General features: G+C 35.6%; 1 protein-coding gene across 3 annotated transcripts in view; it reads right to left on the bottom strand.

Annotated features, from left to right (window-relative positions):
- APLF (aprataxin and PNKP like factor) overlaps positions 1-23,109 on the bottom strand; it is a 68,544-nt gene that overhangs the window by 36,210 nt on the left and 9,225 nt on the right. For 2 of the 3 annotated variants that reach the window (XM_038551478.1, XM_038551477.1), the window contains exons 2-5: positions 16,715-16,786; positions 8,260-8,432; positions 1,326-1,473; positions 881-1,013 (exon numbers count right to left, since the gene is read on the bottom strand). In XM_038551478.1, coding sequence (XP_038407406.1) covers positions 881-1,013; positions 1,326-1,473; positions 8,260-8,432; positions 16,715-16,786 — 526 coding nt within the window. The remainder of the gene's footprint in view (positions 1-880; positions 1,014-1,325; positions 1,474-8,259; positions 8,433-16,714; positions 16,787-23,109) is intronic. The other variant, XM_038551479.1, reaches the window with a different exon arrangement.

The following is a 23,109-nucleotide window of genomic DNA, read 5'->3' as shown; positions in this document are numbered from 1 at the left end:
TTGTGTATTATATAACATTCTTGTCCAAATTAATGTCAAATTGCTAAGTCCTTGGCTGGCTGCAGAGCCACATGTGCTTGGGAGGAAAAGCAGCAGCTGGAAGCCACTAGGGCTACGCAGAGGCTGTGGCTGCTGACCACAACAGGGGAGACAGACGTTAGGGCCCAAATCAATCGCCTATTAGAAGAAAGTTGCCTATTATGCCAAATTAATTGTCTATTAAAACAAAAATATTCACAGGAACATAAAATCAAAAATCTCTACAATGTATCATTCCTAACATCCACTATCTCCTAGAAAGTTACTAAACTTGAGAATGAACAGGAAAATGTGACCAGTATGAAAGAAAACAAGCAGTCAATAGAAACTAAACCTGAGATGGCTACAAAGTTGCAAAAAAGACCAACAGAGACAACACATCAAACATTTTCATGATCCTGAATCAATGGGATGCCCAGCCGGTGACATAAATCACTGTGGCATCTGCCATGACAGTGAGCTGTGCCAGGACAGAGGTCCTCTCCTTTGCATCCTCCAGCACATAATATTGTGTGCCCAGCAGTTTTTACTCAACCAATTTAGAAAGCTCTTACTGTGCTAGCCTTTGATCGTTGATGTGACACCAACACATGTGTTTAAAAATCTAAATTAATGTATGTCCAGCACATAAGATGAACCGCACTTATTAAATCAAAAGGTAATTAGGACGATGGTGTATGATAAAGGACATAAAATAGTAACTTACGTTTTAAGTTAGATTTCACATACATGTCTAAAAAAATGTTAGGCTAAGTGATCGCTGACACACAACCACTAGTCTAATTCCATTTGTTCAGAAAAACTTCCAAATTCTGCTTAATGTTTTCTAAACAAAACCTACCCTCGCTGCTGACTGGCACTGAACGGTTCTGATCACTTGGATCTTCCGTTAACATCCATGCTGGAAGGATTCTTCTCCTCTCGGCAGGGTTTGACTGTTGCTTACTGAGCTCTCTATGCTCACCTAGGAAACACTAAAAAGGCATGTATGTATTAATTACTAAAAATAATCATGCAACCTTTAATGAAATTGTAAAATTATTTGCTTAGCAGAAGACTACCTTTTTAAAAAAATTCTATCTGCAACCCTGGACTGAATTAGTCAAATTCCTCAAAAAAAGAAATTCATTATCTCTATTAGTTGACACGGGGACTAGTACATTCTGTTCAGCTAACCTAAAAACAGCAGTGCCAGTATTACGGTCATGATAGGCCTAATTTCAGTTGTCTTTTCTCTCCTTGAATAAGGAGTATGTTACAAATGGATGAGATCTTAAATTTCTCACCTCACTATTTGCAGTAGTAGTTTGGGTCTCAGCTACTTCTGTGCTTCTTTCCAGCTGTGGGGCACCCGTTGTCTCATCAGGTGAGTGAGCCGAGAAAGATTTTGATGTACCACTCACTGTATTATCTTCATCAAGCATCTGACTATTCCTATAAAATAAAATTAAAAATCACTGAAAACACTTCGATTGTATCACGTCATCATAAATGTGATTCCCCCAAGGACATCTAACCAATCAATTGTAATCCTTTCCTTGGCCTTTGCAAGACAAAAAAAGATTGTAACATAATAGAATGAAATATATGACTAAAATATGTTCTTCATCTGCTCACTATATCAGCATAAAATACATTTATATTTCTAAATCATTGGCCTAGAAATCACTAGCTATTTATAGATGGGTAGCAGCCATCTCTCTTAAGGCTTAAGAGCTATGTACTTAGTACTTCTCCGGATAGCTCATAAAAGTTAACATCGCTACCCAGCATCCAAAGAGAAAATGCAAACCGCAAGAATATCAGATAAGCTAATTTGGCTTTTGAAGAAAAAAAAATAAAATCCTGATGTCATGTTCACACGTGGCTGCCACTGGAGTTCTAGCCAGGATAGCCATTTGTGAAATCTCCCCAAACCTGTAGTCCAACTGGAAGCTAAATGTTCTGACATTTAGGAGCATCCACAGTCACGTGGAACATACTAGCAGAACCGACTACCTCCCACTTGCTGCAAAGTGCAGTAAGATCATCCAAAGCTGACGGGTCATTATTCATTATATAGACATACAGACAATCCAACAAATGTACTTTTTTGAGAATCTGAAAATACAGATGGAAATATTATCCAGAAATAGTAACGAATAAACTACTGATACACAACAGGGATGAATCTCCAAGGCATTTTGTTAAGTCAAAGAAGTAGACACCAAAAGGCTACATATAATTCCATTCCTACCACATTCTGAAGACATAAAGTTACAGGGACAGAAATCAGATCAGTGGTTGCCCCGGCCTGGGGGTGGAGCATGAGGGTGCTTCCTAGGGAAATGGAAATGTTCTCTAGCTCACTGTGGTGGAAATTGCACTACTACATACATTTGCCAAAGGACATTGAACTGCACATTTAAAAGGGGTGAATTTCACTGTGTGTAAAAATGGAAGACAGAGATTTTAGAAATGTGTCCAGCTGAGAAGACACTACTTAATGGCTTGTTTTATTTCTTATATAGGAATCATCTCCAAAGGCCGACTGCATTTCAATGGCAGAAATCAGCCAAAGACAACTACATTACTGTGCAACGGGGCAGTTTTTCTCATTCAATAAATACCTGTTTTTATTTGAGCACAGTGGCCTCACAGTGTTACCTTAGTTTCAGGTGTACAACACAGTGACTCAGCTTCTCTACAGGTTGTGCATCTGTTACACAACAGGCATCTGTTACAACACCATTACAATATCATTGCCTGTATTCCCTACACTGCGCCTTTCCATTCCCTAAGTATTTGTATAACCCCTCGGTGTGTCAGGTACTGTGTCAGGCCCTGGAGATAGACTGAAAACGTACGATTCTCCCAACTATCATACCTCACTCCCCTTCCAATATTCAGATCAATTTTACTCAGAAGATACAGGTGTGCTTCCAAGTTACGATGTTTCCTTAAATTATCTTAATATTTAATTCGAAAAATATTAAGAAAAATTCAATTGTGCAATGGCTTTCCACAATTTATAATATTAGAAACTAAGCAACATTGTCCATTCTATTTCTAGTTTATCTTCTCTTGTGGCAGAAATTCAAGATGAATACACACTTTGTGTCCCATAGAGAACTTTTTTAAATATTTGCCAAGAATAAATGTGACAACAAAAGAGAATCTAATCCACGAACAAAATTCTAATTGATATTTAGTTCCAAATAGGTCAAAGTACACATTATTTTATTATACTTTTATTTAAATATCAAATATTGTCACTCTGATACAGCTGTGTTTTTATTTTATCTCCAATCCTTCTATTAGCAATCAACCATCACGGGATTTATAATGTAATGCTACCAGAATTTGCTAAATAAAAAAATTAAAAATTGGAAACTTGCCTAAATACAGGATAATAAAGGTAATTGAGTTACTTTTTTAAAATAATAGCTTTATTGAGATTTGATTCATAAAACAAAAATTCATGCTAATAGAACTTAGCAGTTTTTAGGACATTTACAAAATTAATCTATAATGCACCCATCATCAGCATCTAATTTTAGATCCTATGCATCACCTCAAAGAGAAATCCTGTATGAACTAGTAGTCCCCTTGCATTCCCTTTTTCTCCAGCCCTTGGTAACTGCTAATCTACCTCTGCCTCTATGGATTCACATTTTCTACACATTTCACAGAAATGGAACCATACACGTTTTTGTGTAGACACATGTTTTCAAATCTTTTGGGTACATACCTGGGAGTAGATTACATACCACATGTAATTCCTTGTTTAAAATTTTGAGTAACTGTCAGAATACATTCCAGACACTGTATCATTTTACAACCCCACCAGCAATGCATAAGCATTTTAATTTCTTCACATCCTCAACTACACCTGTTATTATATGTCTTTTTGAGTACACCCTTATTAGAAGATGTGCGGTCTTATCCCATCGTGGTTTTGATTTGCATTTTCCTAATGACTAATCATGTTATCCTTTCATGTGTGTGGATAATCGCCATTTGAATATCTTCTTTGGGGATGTCTACTCAAATCCTTCATTCATTTTTAATTAGTTTATTTGCCTTTTTATTGTTGGATTGTAAGAGTTCTTTTTATATTCTGGATGTAAGTTCCTCATCAGATATATGATCTACAAATATTTCCTCTCATTCTGTGAACTGTCTTTCCACAATCTTAATGGTGTCTTAGAAGCAAGGAAGCTTTTAATCATGATGAAGTCCAATTTATCCACTCTTTCTTTGCTTGTGCTTTCGGTGTTATATCTAAGAAACCACTGCCTAATCCAAAGTCACAAAGATTTATGTCTGTATTTCTTCCTAATTTCATAGTTTCAGCTCTAATATTTAGGTCTCTGATCCATTTTTATATGGTGTGACGTAGGAGTCCAACTTCATTCCTTTGCATGTGGCTATCCACTTGTCCCATTTGTTGAAAAGACTATTGTTTTTCCCATTTAATTGTCTTGGCACTCTTGCCAAAAATCAGTTGGCCATAATGTAGGGGCTTATTTCTGGACCCTCAGTTCTATTTCACTGATCTATATGTCTTTCTTTATGTTAGTACCATACTGTCTTCATTACTATAGCTTTGTTTTTGAAATTGGGAAGTATGAATCCACCAATTCTTTTTTTTTTTCAACTTTTAGAAACCGTTTATTTTCCATCAACTTTATTTCCATTTTGTCTGCCTTTGTGGAAGAGCACTTTAAGACCACTCGGTGGGTCTTTCTACCTATTCAATAGTGGCCTGAGAAGTGGAGGCTGCAGACCAGTCTTCAGGGGCAGGCTGAGTGTGCCAGTCTTCAGCAGGGAACTGCTGAAGAGACACAGAGGCCACGTGCACACCTTCAGACCAGCCTGCAACTTCAGGTTGGGTAGCGGTGAAGTCAGGAGCTGGAGCAGAGCATTCACCCTGAACCCCCTTGTTGGTCACAGCCTTTTCGGCAACAGACATCTCTTCCTTTTCACGCTCTTGAGGATCTCTGTACAAGCAGAGATCAGGCCTGACTTGCCAAGGGTGTTCACAGGGAATGCCATGCACGCACAATACTTCCCATCTTCCCATGCGAGCGTCTACCACATCAGACTCACTACTGGCCTCCCTTGGTGCAAGAGATGGCAATGTCCATGAGTGCAGAGGAGAGTCTGTCTTACACGGAGCGATGGTAGGCAGGTTAACATGAGACGCCTCCGTGAGAGGATCAGCCAGCCCTTGATTCAGTAATTACCAGAAGCTGCCTAGATCTGGTTAGTGAAGGTTTCAGGAGTGAGGCAGCCAGCAGCAGGAGCGGCTCTGGCGCAGCAGCAAACTTCAACACAGCTCGCTGGCAGTATTCCCAGATGATGTGACACTGACATCAACAGGGTCTTCAACGGCAAGAGTGGCACGAGCTGCCAGCAGAAGCTTCTCCCAGGTTCTCTTCAACTTATGATGTAGATGCACTGTTTTCCTCTGGTAGACACACTGTTCCATTTGGAAGTCAAGGTTGGTGCCAACAAAGTGGGCTCCTGCTGCAAAGAATTTGAGGACATCCTCCTCCTTCATTTCCGGGACATCAAAGGCTCCAGACCCTATGAAAGTTTTCCTTTAAGTTATGACAGGAATCCCTGACTCTGGCAGGAAGCTTGTTCTGGTGGCTTTGGGGGGTGCTAGGTACCCCACAGGGCATTCATGCAGAATAACGCTGTAAAGACTCCTCCTTGGGTAGTGCAGAAAACTGCTTTCTTCTTTTTAAAATCTGTTTTAGCGATTAAGTTATTCTTAAATCTTAAAAATATACTCCAAATTAAATTTAAATATAAATTATACATTTTTTATCATTAATATAAAATTTGCTACTAAAATAAATGAATCGGATCTAGAGATAAATTTTTAAAATCATAAATGAATTGTAGACCTATATATTATCATACTATAGTGGTATTTTCATTTTACTGTTTTGTTGACATTAAAGTGAATAAAATTAGCTTTTTATATGAAACCTAAAAATTAAGAGCTTTAACAATTTGAAAAAAAAATAACTTTGCATGACATGAGGTTTACTGTACTTTTCTTAACAGTGTCTTATGGAAAATAATCTCCCTAGAGAGACAATGTTGTACTTTATCAGTGAAATTCAGATACAAAATTCAGAAACAAAAACAAAACGCTATACAATATCTCATTCATATATTTAAGAACCCAATCTTTGCTGAGCACTTGCTACTGGAGAGGCAATAAGAATGAAAAATTAATGTTGGTGCTTCTGAATGAAATATGCCATAATATAATTTAAAAAAAACATAAAACTAAGTGTTGTTTTTTTGTTTTTTAACTTGGCTTTCTCTGACTTCTCAAAAAAGTATGGGTTTTGGTATTTCTAGCAGAATAATTTCACAGAAATATATACAGAAAAGAGTGAGAAATGAACAAACTGATGAGAACTGATGTGAACAGACCCATATACTCCCCAGGAGTTGGTTATAAACAGGATTTCTTATACAGAATCTGACTACTACATGGAAAACAGCATGAGTAAAATGAAAAGTGAAAGAAATGGCAAGCTTTGTTTTCTCAGGTTTTTTTGCTGTTCTTTTGTTGTTCAAATCTTTTTTATATTCACAACTGGCTGGAAGAAAAACTTCATAATGGCATCAGGGACCCAACCACTGCCACAAAGCACATGGGTTTTTAAAATATAAAATAACACAATTAATTTGGTTGCTCTAATCCAGGCACACAATGACCAAATCATACGCAAAATATTACCTCTTTCAAAACACAGCTTCACAGCAACAATGTACCAAATGATATTACTCATAATAAATAACCTAAAAAAGTACAGTGCTGCTGGATTGTATTCTTACTTTTGTCAATACTAAAAATATTCAGAATTTAGTCAGCCCACAATCTCATTTATTTAAGGTACAGCACTAGTCTTTCAAGTTAAGGGGACAAGCTTGTTTGGATATAAATAAAATTAAAGTTGACATATAATACTTTAAGCATAAGGCAATGATTGTGTTCTGTTTTATAGAGATGTGCAATATTTTCCTGATTTTTTTAAAAACAATTTAATTCCACTGTGGAAGTTTACTGTAACAAAAAAAAAATTAAATCTTTATATTTCTCATTTCAATAGCTGGTTAAAAATAGCATTGTTTCTACCTGTGTAATAAGAGAAAAAAGAAGAGGAAGACAGGTAAAGTTGCAAGCAACAGTGACTGAATTTCATTTAACTGAAATCAAAAACCATTTCCTCAGATAATTTTTCATTTGCTAGTTTGAAAAACTGTAGATGTAATTTGTATTTACTGCAATATACAGATCTGAAGCACATGATTTGGTCAGTTTTAACAGATGCATACATCCATTTAACCCACAACTGGCTGATTTTTAATACTACTGTAATTACAGAACACATTCTGTGTACTTTTGTCTACCTACTTCTATAAATCTAGTTTATGTAGACTATAATTTAACAGCTGAAATAGAGGCAAATAATATCTGCTAATGACTGCCTCAACAAAACTAGTGCATTAATTTTAACTTTACATCAGATGTTTATTGTAATATCTCATATCCTCAGTTTCCCAATTCTATATTTTCTGTTATTTTCATAAGAAAGAGGAGTTATATGCATGTAGTCTAAGCCAGAGGGATTAATAACTTAATAAAACTACAAAAGCTAAAAGGAAAGGTTAAGAAAATATAGTTGGTTTCAAATTAACTATCTTGGGTACTATTAGATGGAAAATACATTCTGAACACATTGGAAAAAAAACCACATATGCAGGCAATCACTATTGAGGTGTAGGTTTCCAATGTCAAATGTTTTCTAGAGAAATACAAACACATAACCACATGCATCCCATGTAACTCCTATACTGCCAACATAGTTTAATCCTAGAAAAGTTTCTATTGAAGCATTTGTGGATGGCTGAGGAATTAGGTTACAATTACCAATTAAGTAACCTAATTATCATTAGGTTACAATTACCATTTTAAAGATTGTGTTTATTTATTTGAAACAGAGAGCCAGCAGAAGCAGGGAGAGTAGCAGAGGGAGTGGGAGAAGCAGGTTCCCCGCTGAGCAGGGAGCCCGACAGGGGGCTTGATCCAAGGAAACCTGGGATCATGACCTGAGCCGAAGGCCAATGGATGCTTAACCGACTGACCCACCCAGGCACCCTCAGGTTATAATTACCATTACTTAATCTCGTTTCATCAGGCAATCTTACCTTAAAGTACATTCCATTTCTGTTTCAGAGTGTGTAGAGAAAACACAGAAAATGTATTTGTCGATTAGCAAAGAAAAACTGTCTCCAGGACTCAACCAGCGCCATAGATTTTTCTTCAATGGTAAGAGCTGGCTCTTCTCGGAAGACTGATAAAAACATGGATTTGTGTGTATCTAACAAAAAAAGAATACAGTGATGTAATTCTAAATTATGAGAAGAACACAACTAAACACAAACTGATTCAAAATTTCAGTATCAATACAATTTCATTACAAACTTGGACTTTAAAGTCTAATAAATCTGGCACTTATATAAGTACCATAATATTATCTAAACCTAAAAAAGGAAAAATAGCTAAAATGTTCTTCTCACTTCTCAAGGAATCAAAAAAGCAAAGTTATCAATTAACTAATTAAAAGACATTTGCTTAAGAGTGACAATCAAACATTAGAAAAAGAAATATGAAAAATAGTTCTCAGTATGGAAACTGAGTCCCCCAACTTTCATATCCATAATTCACTAATCCCTTGAAATGGCTAGCTTATTTTATACTTCTTTTCCCCAGTAACTTCTTTCTTTGTATGATTAAAAAATATTATAGGGAGATTTTGATCAAATCTCTCAAGCAAACATAGCTTGTTTCAAGTGTTTTTGGTCCTCACAGGAGTTTTCTAATACAGACTAATATAGAAAAGGGAGCATTACAAGAAAAGCTGCCAATAAAAAATAAGCATTGTTGTCTACATACCCAAATTAAAAAAAAAAAAAAAGACAATGTTGAAAGCTATAATGAATATGATCTATCTGGTCCTGGCAATTTAATTTCATGAGGATCTGGCCATAAGTCCTTCTTATGTGTATCTGCAATTAAAAACATTTCTATTTCCTTTAAGTTTGTTAAAAGAAAGGAATGACATAAAATTTGGAGATAAAGAGTAGAAATAGAAGCTAAAAACAGAGATCATACAAATTTGGTAGGTGATTATTTTATAGGCCAGAGTTATTTTACAAACTATATACAAGACTTCATAAGAATGGACTTGCAGTGGAACACCATATTTATGTAACACCACATTGCTAAAAAGAATTGTGAATGTCTGATTTTTAAAAATCAAGTTATAGTTTCACGTTTAGAAACCTTTCTTTTTTTTTTTTAAGAAACCTTTCATTACGGTATCAACCACCCCTAATTTATCTCTCAGATGACCCTGGCTCATGGCTAGAGTTTTGAAGCCAAGACAAACCACCAGATTCTGAGCTTGCGCACACTGCTGCGCTTGGAAATTGTTCCCTGTTATTCCTCGGACTTTTAAAGAAAGCCTCCCCTTCCCTGAGAACACCACAATCATCAGAGTCAGGAATGCTGGGTAGCAAGAGGGACAAGAGTCAGGACAGAAATATTCATAGCTTCTGCCTGAACCTCGAATATTCTATAAATGAGGTTTGCTTCTAATAGGCTAAGATACAACTATGCTCTTATTCATAAGTATTTTAAAGATTCAGATGAATCTCTAAGCAACATTAAATTACAACAGTCCTAAATTCTCAAAGGCCAAGATGTTAAATACAAAGGCATAATATTCTAAGAGTAGAAAAGGTAAAATACTTTTTAAAAAAGCAAACTAATTACATTCTTTTAATAAGGCACCACAAACACAAAGTGAAAGAAATGGTCATTTTTGGTATTTTTTACTCAGTTGGATATACTTAGCATTTAAATTTTTAAGTGGTAAATATTAGGTATTTAGCAAATATCTAAAGAGAAAGAGGACCAATGTATGTCATCCATGATCACCTGTTTCTTCTAAAATTGTTCATACAGGGGATTCCACCACCAAGAGCAAAAATGACACTCCTATAAACTAATCTAATATTTGATCCTATAATTTAAACCTAGACAAATATTACTCATTGAATAAGTTTTTAAAATCTATACCAAACTATACATACTTCTGGGCACCAAGGTGGCTCAGCAGGTTAAGCATCCAATTCTTGATTTCGGCTCAGGTCGATCAAGTCCCGTGTTGGGCTCCATGCTGGGCCTAGAGCCTACTTAAGATTCTCTCCCTCTTCCTCTGCTCCCCTCCCTCCATAAAGAAACAAACAAACAAACAAACAAACCCAACTATATACACTTCAACTAAAAAGCCACACAGACATGAAGTCTAAAACAAAGGGTAGTTTTTAGAAAGTTATAAAGTAGACAAAAATCTAGCAATATTGATAGACAAAAAGGGAGAAGATACATGCAAATTTTGGAATGAAAACAATGACATAGGTACACATAAAACTTGGTGGTATACTGCAAGTGCTTTGTGCCGATGTATTTGTAAATACAGCCAAGATGGACAATGATCTTAGAGATTATATACCAAACTGACTTAGAAAAAAAAGCATGTGTGTGTGTGTGTGTGTCTTTTGGAATTAGACTGATAATATTTTAAAAATACAATCAGTATTAAAAATCTTTCTAATCTCTCTCCAAACCAGACCTCAATGGATTTAAAATTTTTCTGAATATTCAAAGTCTTCCTGAGACCAGAAAAAGATGGAAAGCTCTCTAATTCCTTCAATAAGGCTCAGTTAACTTTGATTCTAAAAGCAGATAAGGGCAGGCAAAATATTGGCAAATCCAGAGTCACAGTGAGAACAAGATATGAGCCACTTATTATGAGAAGTATATTTTTGGGAAGTGCCTTTTAACATATTCATGGGATTATAAGTGCAAACTTAAATAATATTATGTTCTAATTTTAGAAGTGGTGCAAAGGATGCATTAATCCTGAAGAAATGGAACTAAAATACAAATCAGTTTTCCATAGTTTCTCTTGTAATTATCATAACCATTAAGAAGGATTGATGTGTGTAACCTGAATTCCTCTTATTTTCAATGTTTTCTCTTTTTAATTTGGAAAGCATTCGTTTTTCTTTTCTTTTTTTCTTTCTTCTTCCTCCTCTTTTTTTTTTCTTTTACAAAATGAGCTGTGGAAAGGCTATTGTATATTTTATAGCTGTTTTCCAAGTACGCTCATAGGAAGAAAAACAATCACAACTTAGGAATTTTAATGCGCCAAAGAAAAAGAGCAGCCACCCAAGGATGCATATTTTGAAGATTAACACCAAGTGGCAAAAAACATATCTAATCTTTTGCAATTTATATGTAGTTATAGAACCACTCTCTCAATCGTCCAAGAACCAAAAAGAGTAAGATTTTATTAAAATGAAATAAAAACACTGACAGCTATGAATTCACCCGGAGGACACAACTAACCACTGGGGATGCAGTCATTTACAGACAACACTGTCATTTTGCCTTTATAATACATTTTCTTCCTGCTGATACCAGACAGTAGATTAAATTTAAATGACACACAAAAAGCTAACATCATCTCCTCATGAGCTAACGTTATCTCCTACATACACTATTTCCAAGAACTGCTGAGAGCTAGAGCCTTTTTAAAAAGGAAATACTAGAAGAAAAAAAAGACCAATTCATCCAATTTAAAAGTACAAATTAGTAAATGCCCTAATTGCACTCATCTATTATTGTCAAAGTTACATTTCTATTTGATTGGATTTCTAATTTGAAGGAAAGCAGAAAAATATTTAATCACTTAAACATAATTTGGAGTACACAGCCTACAGAAGGGATCATAACAAAACATTTACTATAATTCATTTAAATAATGTTACAAAAAATTTTTAAGCTAAAACTTCTCTCAAAATTTTATCACAGTTGTATATATAACCTTTACCGGATTAATTTATTTGTGATTGCCTAGAGAACAGAGAGTAAATGATATTTAGCACACATTAAGGTAATAGAAATGAATTAGAAGTCACTCTTCTATCTCATTATTTTCAAGACCTTAACATTTCTATTCACATTTATGGTCAGTTTAGAATTTTTCTATATTTCTCTAAATTGCATCTTGCAGGTACAGCTACAAAAAGTAGCTGAATAAATAAATATATCTACTTCAAGGAGAGAGGCGTTTTGTTCAAACTACATTAACATTAATAAGAAATCAAACATTGCATAAAGCAAAATACCAATACACACATCACCAAGTCCAAGAAGCAGTATTCCTTCAAGTGGTATGGTATAAATAATTCATGGAATAAAATTCAGAACCCAATGAAATATTGTTCTAAAAGAGCAATCAAATTCTAGTACTAGAGTTGAAGATTTCCTTAAAATACACATTTTCATGTTTTCCAATGTTTGGAAGTTTGGCATTACAGAAGGAACTGCACTACACTGTACTCTTCTCTAACCTTTTTCATGTAGTAAGTACTCCATAATAAGTTTTTAAAAATATAATACATGTTATTAGATATTATGTGTAGACCCACCACACAGTTTCAGAAAAAGTGTATTAACTTTTGATGTCCCTTTTAGTCTTGCCCATCCCATTTTCCTCTCAGTTCCTTCAGAGCTAAGTATTATACCAATTGTAGTGTTTGTCAATTCCTTAATTTTATGGTTTTATCACCTAAGCTTACAGCTGTGAATATACTGTTATTTTGTAGAACTTTTCATCTTATATAAATGAAGTTATATTGCATATATTCTTCCAAGATTGCTTTTATCATTATCAGGTTCCTGGCTCTATCCCATTAGTTTTTCATGCTTTCACTATAATTTATCTTCACTGTTGTAGGACATTTCACCAAATGAATATATTATAATGTATTTATCAATTCCACCGTTGATGGAAATTATGTTGTGTCTAGTTTTTCGCTATGATATGAACAATTTTACTCTTCAGGTGCTTGTAGACATCTATTGGCACACACGTGTGTGAGGTCTGGCTTGTTGGGAATGAATGCCTTCATCTTTAGGAAATAATGTCAAGCTATTTTCCAAAGTGGCTGCAACATTTAAGCTCCCATCCAAACTTTTTAACTATTCTACTTGTTCTATATCCTCGTCAACACTTGAAATTGTTTGACTTTCCCTTTTTGCAATCTGTCAGGTGTTAGTATCTCACTGCAGTTCCACTTACATTTCTCCACTTAACAAGAAGGCTGAGCACCTTACTCCTGTTTACTACATCAGATTTCTAATTCTGCAATGTGCCACTCAAGTCTTCAGCACATTTTCTCATTGGATTTTTATCTTTCTCATTGATTGAAGACATTTGCTATATATTTTGGATATTATTCCTTTGTCAATTACACGTGTTTTAAATAATGTCTCCCTGTTACATTTTTCATTTTCATTATAGTCTTTGCTAAGTAAAGGTTCTTAATTTCAGTGTTATTGCATTTTTTTCAGTCTTTCTTTTTTATAGCTTATTTTAAAATCTTTCCCTACTCTAAGGTCACAAAGGTTTTTTTCATCTATAATCTAATAGTTTTATAGTTTTGACTTTCATCTTTAAACCAACCAAAACTGATGTGTATATGGTTTGAGGTACGGATCTAATTTTTTTCCCCTCAAACAAATAACAAACTGTCCCAGTATCATTTACAGATGAAAAGTCCTCTTGTCCACTAGTAAGTAATGCCAGCACTGGCTCAAATAAAATTCCTATATACATAAGACCAAATCTAAGGCTGCTTTCAGTTGTAAGATTCTATTCAACTGAAGGCACCAAAACTTCTTATGAAGAAAAATCAAGTTACTTTTAACTTCAAGAAATTTTTTTAAAGAAGAAAATACCAAATGGCAAAAGAATCCTGACTTGGGAAATATGACGAAAAAAAAATATTGCATAGATTCCAAAGAACCTGAGTTCTAATTCTCATTTACAACTTGCTGACTATGTAAAATGAGGCATTCTCCAGAGGGCCTCAATGTTCTACGCTGTCAAAAACAATACTACCAAGAAAGAGTAAAAAATGTTTATCTTCCTCCCATGTATATAAGGTTACATTTACTAGAAAGTTCATAAATCATACTAAATAATATTTAAAAGATAAGTGTAAACAAAGGTATAACTTAAGTAAACAACATTATGTAAAATTTTTAGTTTTATATCTATGACCTCATGAGAAATTTTTGCTCCACCTTCTAATTTTATACCTACCACAGTTTGGTAGACAAAAGACACTTGTTGACTTCATGTAGTTATTTTACATGAGTACAACCTAATTAAAGAGCAAGGAAAAGTGAAGGATGTTTTCTACAAAATATATTTTTTAATTAAAAAATTGCTAAACTCTCATGCAGAAATCTGACCCACCTCACAAAAAATAAAGCTTAACTCAAAGAGAGAATTTTCCATTAATAAAATTACTATTAATTTAAGTATACTTATATTATTACTTTTTTGAATAGTCACACAAGTTCAAAATATACCTGAATACTTTTCATCCAAGTATAGACACAACTCCAGTTAAGTATCTTGATTAAGCCACTTCGGAAAACATTCTAGTCTTCAAAACTAAAATATCCTTAATTAACACTGAGAAAAAATATAAGTAAGTTTTTCAATATTCATGCATTAGTCAAAATGATGGTTTCCCAAATGGCCTACTTTTGATACATAAAAAATTTAATGCCATGTAAATTTTGTTGTAAGAAGGGTTTCTTCTTAGCACTGAGTAAATAAGAATATAAAAAGAAAATCTAATATTTATCCACTGTTCACAATTCAGTCGATTAATTTGCTTACAAATAAATGTGCTGAGTTCTTAAAATGGATCATGACATTGTCTACAACTCTTCTGCTACTATAAATTTTTCAGATGCTATTTGAAACAAAAGCAAGCTTCAAAAACATCAGAAATTATAGGTATTAACCACGGATCTGTTTAAGTTGTGTAAAGAGTACTCTTGGTTTATTGATTTATTTTGTGATATATGTATACATAGTAGGATTTGAATACTAATAATACAAATCTAGAAAAATCTATAAACCTAGCAAGAGCTGATATTCTCTGCTTTGGTATCAAAAATAACTGGAAATCATTCATTGAGGACTATTTAGATGTTATACTTTTCCAAAAAGTTAATACTCACTATAAAGTTCTCCATTTCATTAACACAAATGATAGAGCAGTAAATCTAAATAAAGTAGTATTAAGTTGTAGGTATTCCACTTGAGGAGCCATGTGCATCATTTACCATAATTACTTTTTTGATAAAAGTAAATATAAAGTAATGATATGCTCTATCAGGATGGGAATTTAGAGATTCATATATTCTCTACCTTAACGTGTTTCAGTAACAATAAAAACAAACTTGTTTATTTCAGGCCATAGTTGTTCATTGAAATGGCATTAGAAACCAGGTGCTGGGAATAACATAATTTTGTAAAAATTCATGCTATCTCCACTTTTAGAAGTGCCACATATAGTTCTCACTGTAGCATTTATTCATGCATTCACAAATATGAATTAAGTACCTACTCTACTATATGCTTGGCATTATGCTATTTACTAAAGATGCAAGGATTAGTCAGCATTCCTATACTCAACAAGCTTATGATCTGGTCAGTCTTGTCTAAGAAGAGAAGAGTTGGAGGGGATTCAGAGGTGAACCACTGATAGTAAATAAAGGGGCTCTCACAAGAGAGCTGACTACAGACATCAGCACTTTTCAAGAAGATAATGCAGAACAATATACAAACCTTTTTAAAAATATTTATTCAGTGGTGAGATGGGGTAAATTCAACTTTATTCAAAACTTTTCCAATATTAGAATTAAAAGGATAATTCTCAAATTTGGAAACAGCTCAACGTAGAATAATAAAGGTACTTTATGTGGAAAGGAAAGAACTAATGATATCAAAGGCAGTTATACATAGAAGATAAAAATACCTATAAGTTTAAGAACGTTACAAATTAATTATTTTCATTCCATAATAATTCTACCACCACAGCATCTAGTCCAAAACAGACGAACCCTCTACACATATTTTATTCTCCTGGAGCACATTGTGCAAATGGAAAGGTATAATACATCCTCAGAAACTGATATCCCTGCAATACAGCAGTGCTTAAACTCTAAAGCAAGCAATTAAAATTTTAGCTCTCAACAGGAACTTTCAAATGAAAATTATTTATACAACTCTAAAGTTGAACAAGGTTTAAATTTTAGAACTATTCAATTCTACACATAGATAAATCTGTTAAAATACAATTCTGTAGCATTTAAGTGACTGTGGTCACTACCTCATCCCCCCAAAACAAACCATTACATAGTTATAAGCTTTCTTATAGGATCTTATTTGCAATACCCAGTTATGAGCAAAATCATAACATATTCATGAACTGATAGTCATCTTTCACTAAAATTCTGTGTAAACGTAGCACTGCCTTATGGGAAAATAAATACTTTAAATAGTTTATATTGTTATCTCCCAATTATCCTCTGGAAATAAGAAGGATATATTCTAACATTCATTTTCTATTTTCATAATCTTAGGAAATAAGTCACTTTAATCAGGAGCTAGAAAAAGGTGAGTGGCAAAAAGTTAAAACAAGTCATGAATAACATACATACCGGTTTGATTCGAAGCTGACCACCGACCACCTCAAGAATGGCATGTCTTCTGGACACTCTCTTGTCTGTTATCTACAGGGGGAAAAATAAACATTTCAAACAGAGCTACCGCCATTAAAAACAAGAGTAACAACAACAACAAAACCCATAGCAATGTTTCTGAAATAAGTAGGTCAGATATGACATATTCACTCATCAATTGTGGTATTACCACGATGGTTCTCATTGAACAGATAATGAAACAAACTCAAGAGATTAAGGGACATGCCCAAGGTCATAAGAATAAATGGCAGAGCAGGGACTCAAACTTGGAATCTAACACATCCCCAACCTTTCATGATAGTTTCCATTCAAGATAGACATTTTTGGGAGCACCTGGGTGGCTCAGTGGTTGAGCATCTGCCTTTGGCTCAGGGCATGATACCAGGATCACGGATGAGTCCCACATCGGGCTCCCCGCAGGGAGCCTGCTTCTCCCTCTGCCTGTGTCTTTGCCCCTCTCTGTGTCTCTCATGAATAAATAGTCTTCTTAGAAAATCTAAATATTATGTACTTATTAAGAAACCTTTCAAATACAAGAAATATATAGTAGGTTATGATGACAAAAGATTTTTTTTTTTTTTTTGACAAAAGATTTTAAAGACAGCAATCTGGTAAATATAAAGGTGTGACTACAAGTTTTAGGGCCGGGCAGACTTGTGCTGGAGCTCTAGGGCCCTCAGAAGTAAGTTAACAGAACAGGAAGGTGGAAGGGGGAGAGGTGAAAACCAAATATTTACAGTGAAAAAGAGATTACCATTTATGTATGTATGTGTATATGCACCTATGACATATATACATATACCTTAGTATCAGATAATAATGTATAATGAAAATATTTGCTTCCTGTCTTGAGCCAATAATGCTCTACTTATGCTCACAAGCACTTCTGCATTCCAAAATTCAAAAATCGCTTGCACTTTAAATCCTGAAAATTGCCAACTGAGCCTTCCCTGCAAGGCTATAAACACAATAGTTAAGATTGGCTTTGTTACTTGGGGCTGATACATAACGAAAACATTTTAAGCACACACTTTACTGAACACCGTAATTATCTGGCCCATTTCTTGATCACGTTGGTATCTATCACTTCAACACTGGCATTATCCACCTCAGGACTGAAATTATCAGTAAAAACAGACTACAGCAATGCCTAATTCAATTAAACCCATTAGTTCAGCAAAAACTTACAAAAAATGTGAAAGTGCCAAGAATCAGTACTCTTTTTTTTTTTTAAACCAGAGAGCAGTTCCACATGTGAGTCTATGACTATATAAAATAGGCTCATTAAGTCTCCCAGGTGAATGAATTCCACATACGTAGATTTGTGACAGCTACAGTTAATCTTTAGAACATTTTCTAAAATAAAGTATCTTAAAAGTAGTGCATTTAAAATACATACACTATTGGCCACAATGGCTAGTTTCGAAAAATAAGTATAAACTAATAATCTGTTCTATCAAAAAGGAGAGAAGAAATTTGGAGGTTCCTATATTCTTTCCCATCATGTGCCCTGTGGGCGAAAAACACCAGTTTTTCCAACGTGCACAGATTTTACCATTTGCATAGAGCTTTCACTTAAATGTTGAGATTCACCATAATACTGTCATAGCTATTATTCACATTTTACGAATTTGTAAATTCAAAGTCTAGAGAATTGAAGTAATTTGCATAAGCCACTCCTCAAGTAGGTAGCACTCCAAATCCATACTCATTAATAAATAAATATGTGGAAAATAGTCATATATGATACTATATCTGCAAATAATCATTCAGAAATAGTTTGCGTCAGAGAGAAGGAAGCTTACAAATCAATTTTCTAACCAACTGAGTAGCAGACTGTCAAATATAAAACCATGGCATGCAATAGTGGCTCCTCTAATAGTTCAGCTTGGGTTTCTTTCTTTTTTAAATACTATTTTTGCAGAAAGCAATAATGGACTTTCCCCATCTTAGTCTTTCTTTGAAGTGGGTTTTCCTGACAGTAGCATGAAAAATATATATAAAATCAAAACATGACCTCTAGTGGACATATCATTCCACAACAATGTAATTTCATGGCAAGCTGTGCATTTCTACAGTATATCAAAAAAAGTGTTTTTGGTTTTTTTTTAAATTTTATTTATTTATTCATGAGAGACCCAGAGAGGCAGAGACATAGGCAGAAGGAGAGGCAGGCTCCCTGCAGGGAGCCTGATGTGGGACTCATCCCAGGACCCTGGGGTCATGCCCTGACCTGAAGGCAAATGCTCAACCACTGAGCCACCCAGGTGCCCAAAAGTTTTTTTTTTTTTTTTAAAGATTTTTATTTATTTATTCATGAGAGACAGAGAGAGAGAGAGATAGAGGCAGAGACACAGGCAGAGGGAGAAGCAGGCTCCACGCAGGGAGCCTGACGCGGGACTCAATCCTGGGTCTCCAGGATCATGCCCTGGGCTGAAGGCGGCGCTAAATCGCTGAGCCACTGGGGCTGCTCCTAAAAAAGTGTTTTTTAAAGAGTCCTTAAAATTAATATCATCTGGGCATTTAGCTATAATTGTCCCTTTTAAACTATACGTCTAGGGACCCTGGTGGCTCATCGGGTAAGCATCTGCCTTTGGCTCAGGGTATGATCCCAGGGTCCTGGGATCGAGTCCCACAGCAGGCTCCCCACAGGGAGCCTGCTTCTCCTCCCTCTGCTATGTCTCTGCTTCTGTCTCTGTGTTTCTCATGAATAAAGTCTTTTTAAAAAGTAAATAAAATAAACTATACCTCTAAATAATGAGTAGGGGCAGCCAAGGTGGCTCTGCGGTTTAGCGCCACCTTCAGGCCAGGGCCTGATCCTGGAGACCCAGGATTGAGTCCCACATCAGGCTCCCTCCATGGAGCCTGCTTCTCCTCTACCTGTCTCTCTCTCTCTCTCTCTCTCTCTCTCTGTGTCTCTCATGAATAAATAAATAAATGAAATCATAAATAAATAAATAAATAAATAAATAAATAAATAAATAAATAAATAGTAAATTACAAAGTAACTTATGTTCTCTCTACAGGAAGCTTAAAGTTTTAACAAATTATCATTAGAACTTACTCTAATTTCAGAATGGGTGTGGGGAGGGTAGAAGGCATATGGTCTGTGGAGGCCAGGTCATAAATAAATTACCCTAAAGATCTGATAACCTGCTTTATTAAACAGAGATCACTATTCCTTGTGTACTTGTGCAGAGTAAATATCCATATATTCTTACTACTATATTAGCTGTAATAGCAATTAATTATCAAGTCTAAGGCACTCTTCTGTATTTACCACATATTATCTTTTTTGCTGAGCAGGGAGGCTGACACAGGAGGCGTGGGAGGGGTGGGGCACACAGGTTGATCCCAGTACCTTGGGATCATGACCTAGGCCAAAGGCAGACACCTAACCGACTGAGCCACTCAGATGCACGTATCATGTATTATCTTCTTAAATCTTCACCAAACCTTTGGAGAAGGCATTATTATCTTTATTTTATAAGAGTAATGACAAGTACAGAGAGGTTAAGCAACTACTTAAAGTTACACGTCAATAAGCAGGGAGACCAGGACTTGAACCCAAGGAATCTGACTCTGGTGACACTCGTCCTTTTAACACTGTATTGCCTCCCTCATTATCATTACATAAAATATAATTTTTTAGATTATTTACCATCAGTTTAACTATCTAAACTAGAATATACTACAGAACTAGAAATAAGGCAGGATGACTATTTAATAAGCAGGTAGACATTCTGGGAAAATCAAGCCCTAAATAAAGCTCCAAAAGGTCTTCAGGTTTTCATTGGCCCTATGTATTCTAATGTCATACCTAAGTCTAACAACATTGTTATCTGAATTCCCATTTCTCTATACACAGTAGACAAAAAAAGTGGGTGGGGCTTAGTAGGCAGTGCATTGACAAGGGGGGGGGGGGGGGGATGACTGATGTTGGTCCACAAGTAAAAAGACAAAGGCTATAGAAAAGCAAAGAAACTCAAAGACTCACAAAGGGTCTTTTGACTCTTTTTTGAGAGTAGGAACAAATGGCATAACACACTTCAAAAGGTACTAAATACTTACCTGATTTTGCTTACTGATTACCCAAACTTCATTTGAAAGATATTTCATATCTCCAAAAAAATAGTTAAAATAGGGGAATTCCAATTTTCTGTCAAATAACTGTAGCCACCTAAACACTCATCACACCATAAAAATCAACACTTAGAACAAATAAAACCACCTATATTCACATCTAAAGCCCATCTAAGAGACAGAGATTACCACAAACTTTACTTGTAAAAGGGGAAAGAAACACCAAATGCAGATCAAGCTTCAGGGCTTTTGCTGGAACAGAAAGTCAAGGGACAAATGGGAAGAAAGAAGACAGAGAGTGAGAGCTAGGGGTGGTGGGGTACAGATAATATCACTCCCCCAAACAGTCACACCTTGAGTGGGAAATAACGAAAACATATCTCATATCCAGCAGTTCAGTGGTCCAAGCAAAACTGGAAACAATTTGGGAATCAATATGAATAATGATAATAAGGAATACAACACACTGAATATAAAATAATCCATGAGTTCATACTGAACTCAAGACAAGGGCTGGGGCTAGGGCTGGGAGGAAAAGCTCTTCTTCATAAAAGAATGCCAAGTAATGAAGAAGAAATGATCAAACCAGAAAATCACTATTTTGTAACTACCAATATAATAATTGACTCAGGAAAGGATCAACAGATGTTAACTTTCAGGTAAGTGCTTCATGGAAAAAGAATATTCCTGAAGTCTCAATGCATCATTGCACAAATTGCTCACAAAGGGAACTGTGTCTTTACTGGAGAAGTCTGACAGACACCACTTTCCCAAAGTGACCACACAATATCATCAACAATTTTGGGGCACCTGGGTGGCTCAGTCGGTTAGGCCTCTGATTCTTGATTTCAGCTCAGGTCATGATCTGTTGTGAGACTCAGCTCCACATAGGGCTCAACATCTGGCTCCTCGCTGAGTGTGGAACCTGCTTAAGATTCTCTCTTTCCCTCTCCCTTTGCCCCTATCCCCTGCTCGTGAATGTGCATTCTCTCACTCTCTAAAAATGAAACAAATTACCTAGAAAATGTAGTATATGATTGCTAAGTAACATAAATGAGATATAATTCTATTTATAGTCATTTCAGTAAAATTAATAAGACTCTTTCTATTTAGTTGTAATTTTTTTCACCTATTTTAGACTGGGCACCACATACTCGTAGCCAATAGGTCACAAATCATTTAGGTTTTTATTTTTTTTTAAGTTTTGCTTGGAAAAGTATATGTACCTTCCATCTCACCACAGTCCCCAGCACTCCCTATAATCTTCCACTGAGCACACTTCACTCTTTATTGCAGAGCTGGCCTCTGCAGGCATTTGAATTTGCAACTTAGGATTTAAACTACACCTGTGCTTTTAGATGCCAGTTCTTCACATGTGACATTGTGTACCAGATGCTACTTAGTTGCTTAATCAATAACTATTCATTTCTTCTTCCATACTAATTTTTGTTTAGGATTAACAATGCACCCATTTAATATCCAAATGCCCAGAATTCCTTGTAGCTAAGGATGGCCAAATGACAAGTTCTAGCAAAGGAAAGAAAAGGGAGTGTATATTAACCACATCTTCTAGTTTCTGCATCTAATGTTTTGATATTTGACACTTTGGACTAAGGAAGGACTACCCCTCCCAGGGTTATTGGATTCTTAAAGACAGTAAATGACTCACCTGCAAGTACACCTTTCATATGCAAACTAACCAATCCCAAACCTGTACTCCCAATTCTGGGTTTACCTGGCTCTTATGCTGCCCCAATCACCCAGGGTTAGGCATCAGACAACCAGGGGCAGCCACCCACAGCTCAGGGCCACATGAAATTATTCCAATTAGATCATCCTACACCTGCGTACCTTGTCTTGCCCATTCATTGCTGAGAAAACCGTAAGAAAGGCTTTCCTGCAGTTCCCCTAGCTCTCTCTGCCTTCTGCCTTCAACCAACCTCATGTGGCCCCGCATGGCACCGTGTGCCCTTCTTTCTCTTGGGAACTCTGAGTGATAATCATCTTCTGATCTGTTGGCCTCATCATTCCTGAACAAAACAACGAAACCTACATTTTAAAACAGTGGAGCTTCTAGAGATTACTGCCTTCACGGTAAGAACAGGCGCAACTGGCGTGGACTTTTTTCTGCCCTGTGCCTTTCTCTTTTCTTAGTGTTTCAGTGGGATACTTTCATGACTGCAGGCATGAAAGCCACCTGCAAAGGATGAAAAAGGAGGAACACAGAAGAGCCCATTCCTTGAGCATCCGTGCCGGCCCTGGACTGACTG

Source organism: Canis lupus, chromosome 10 (genome assembly GCF_011100685.1).
Source record: "Canis lupus familiaris isolate Mischka breed German Shepherd chromosome 10, alternate assembly UU_Cfam_GSD_1.0, whole genome shotgun sequence".
Taxonomy (NCBI): Eukaryota; Metazoa; Chordata; class Mammalia; order Carnivora; family Canidae; genus Canis; species Canis lupus.
The sequence above is the reverse complement of the archived record's forward strand: the minus strand, read 5'-3'. Positions and strand labels throughout refer to the sequence as shown.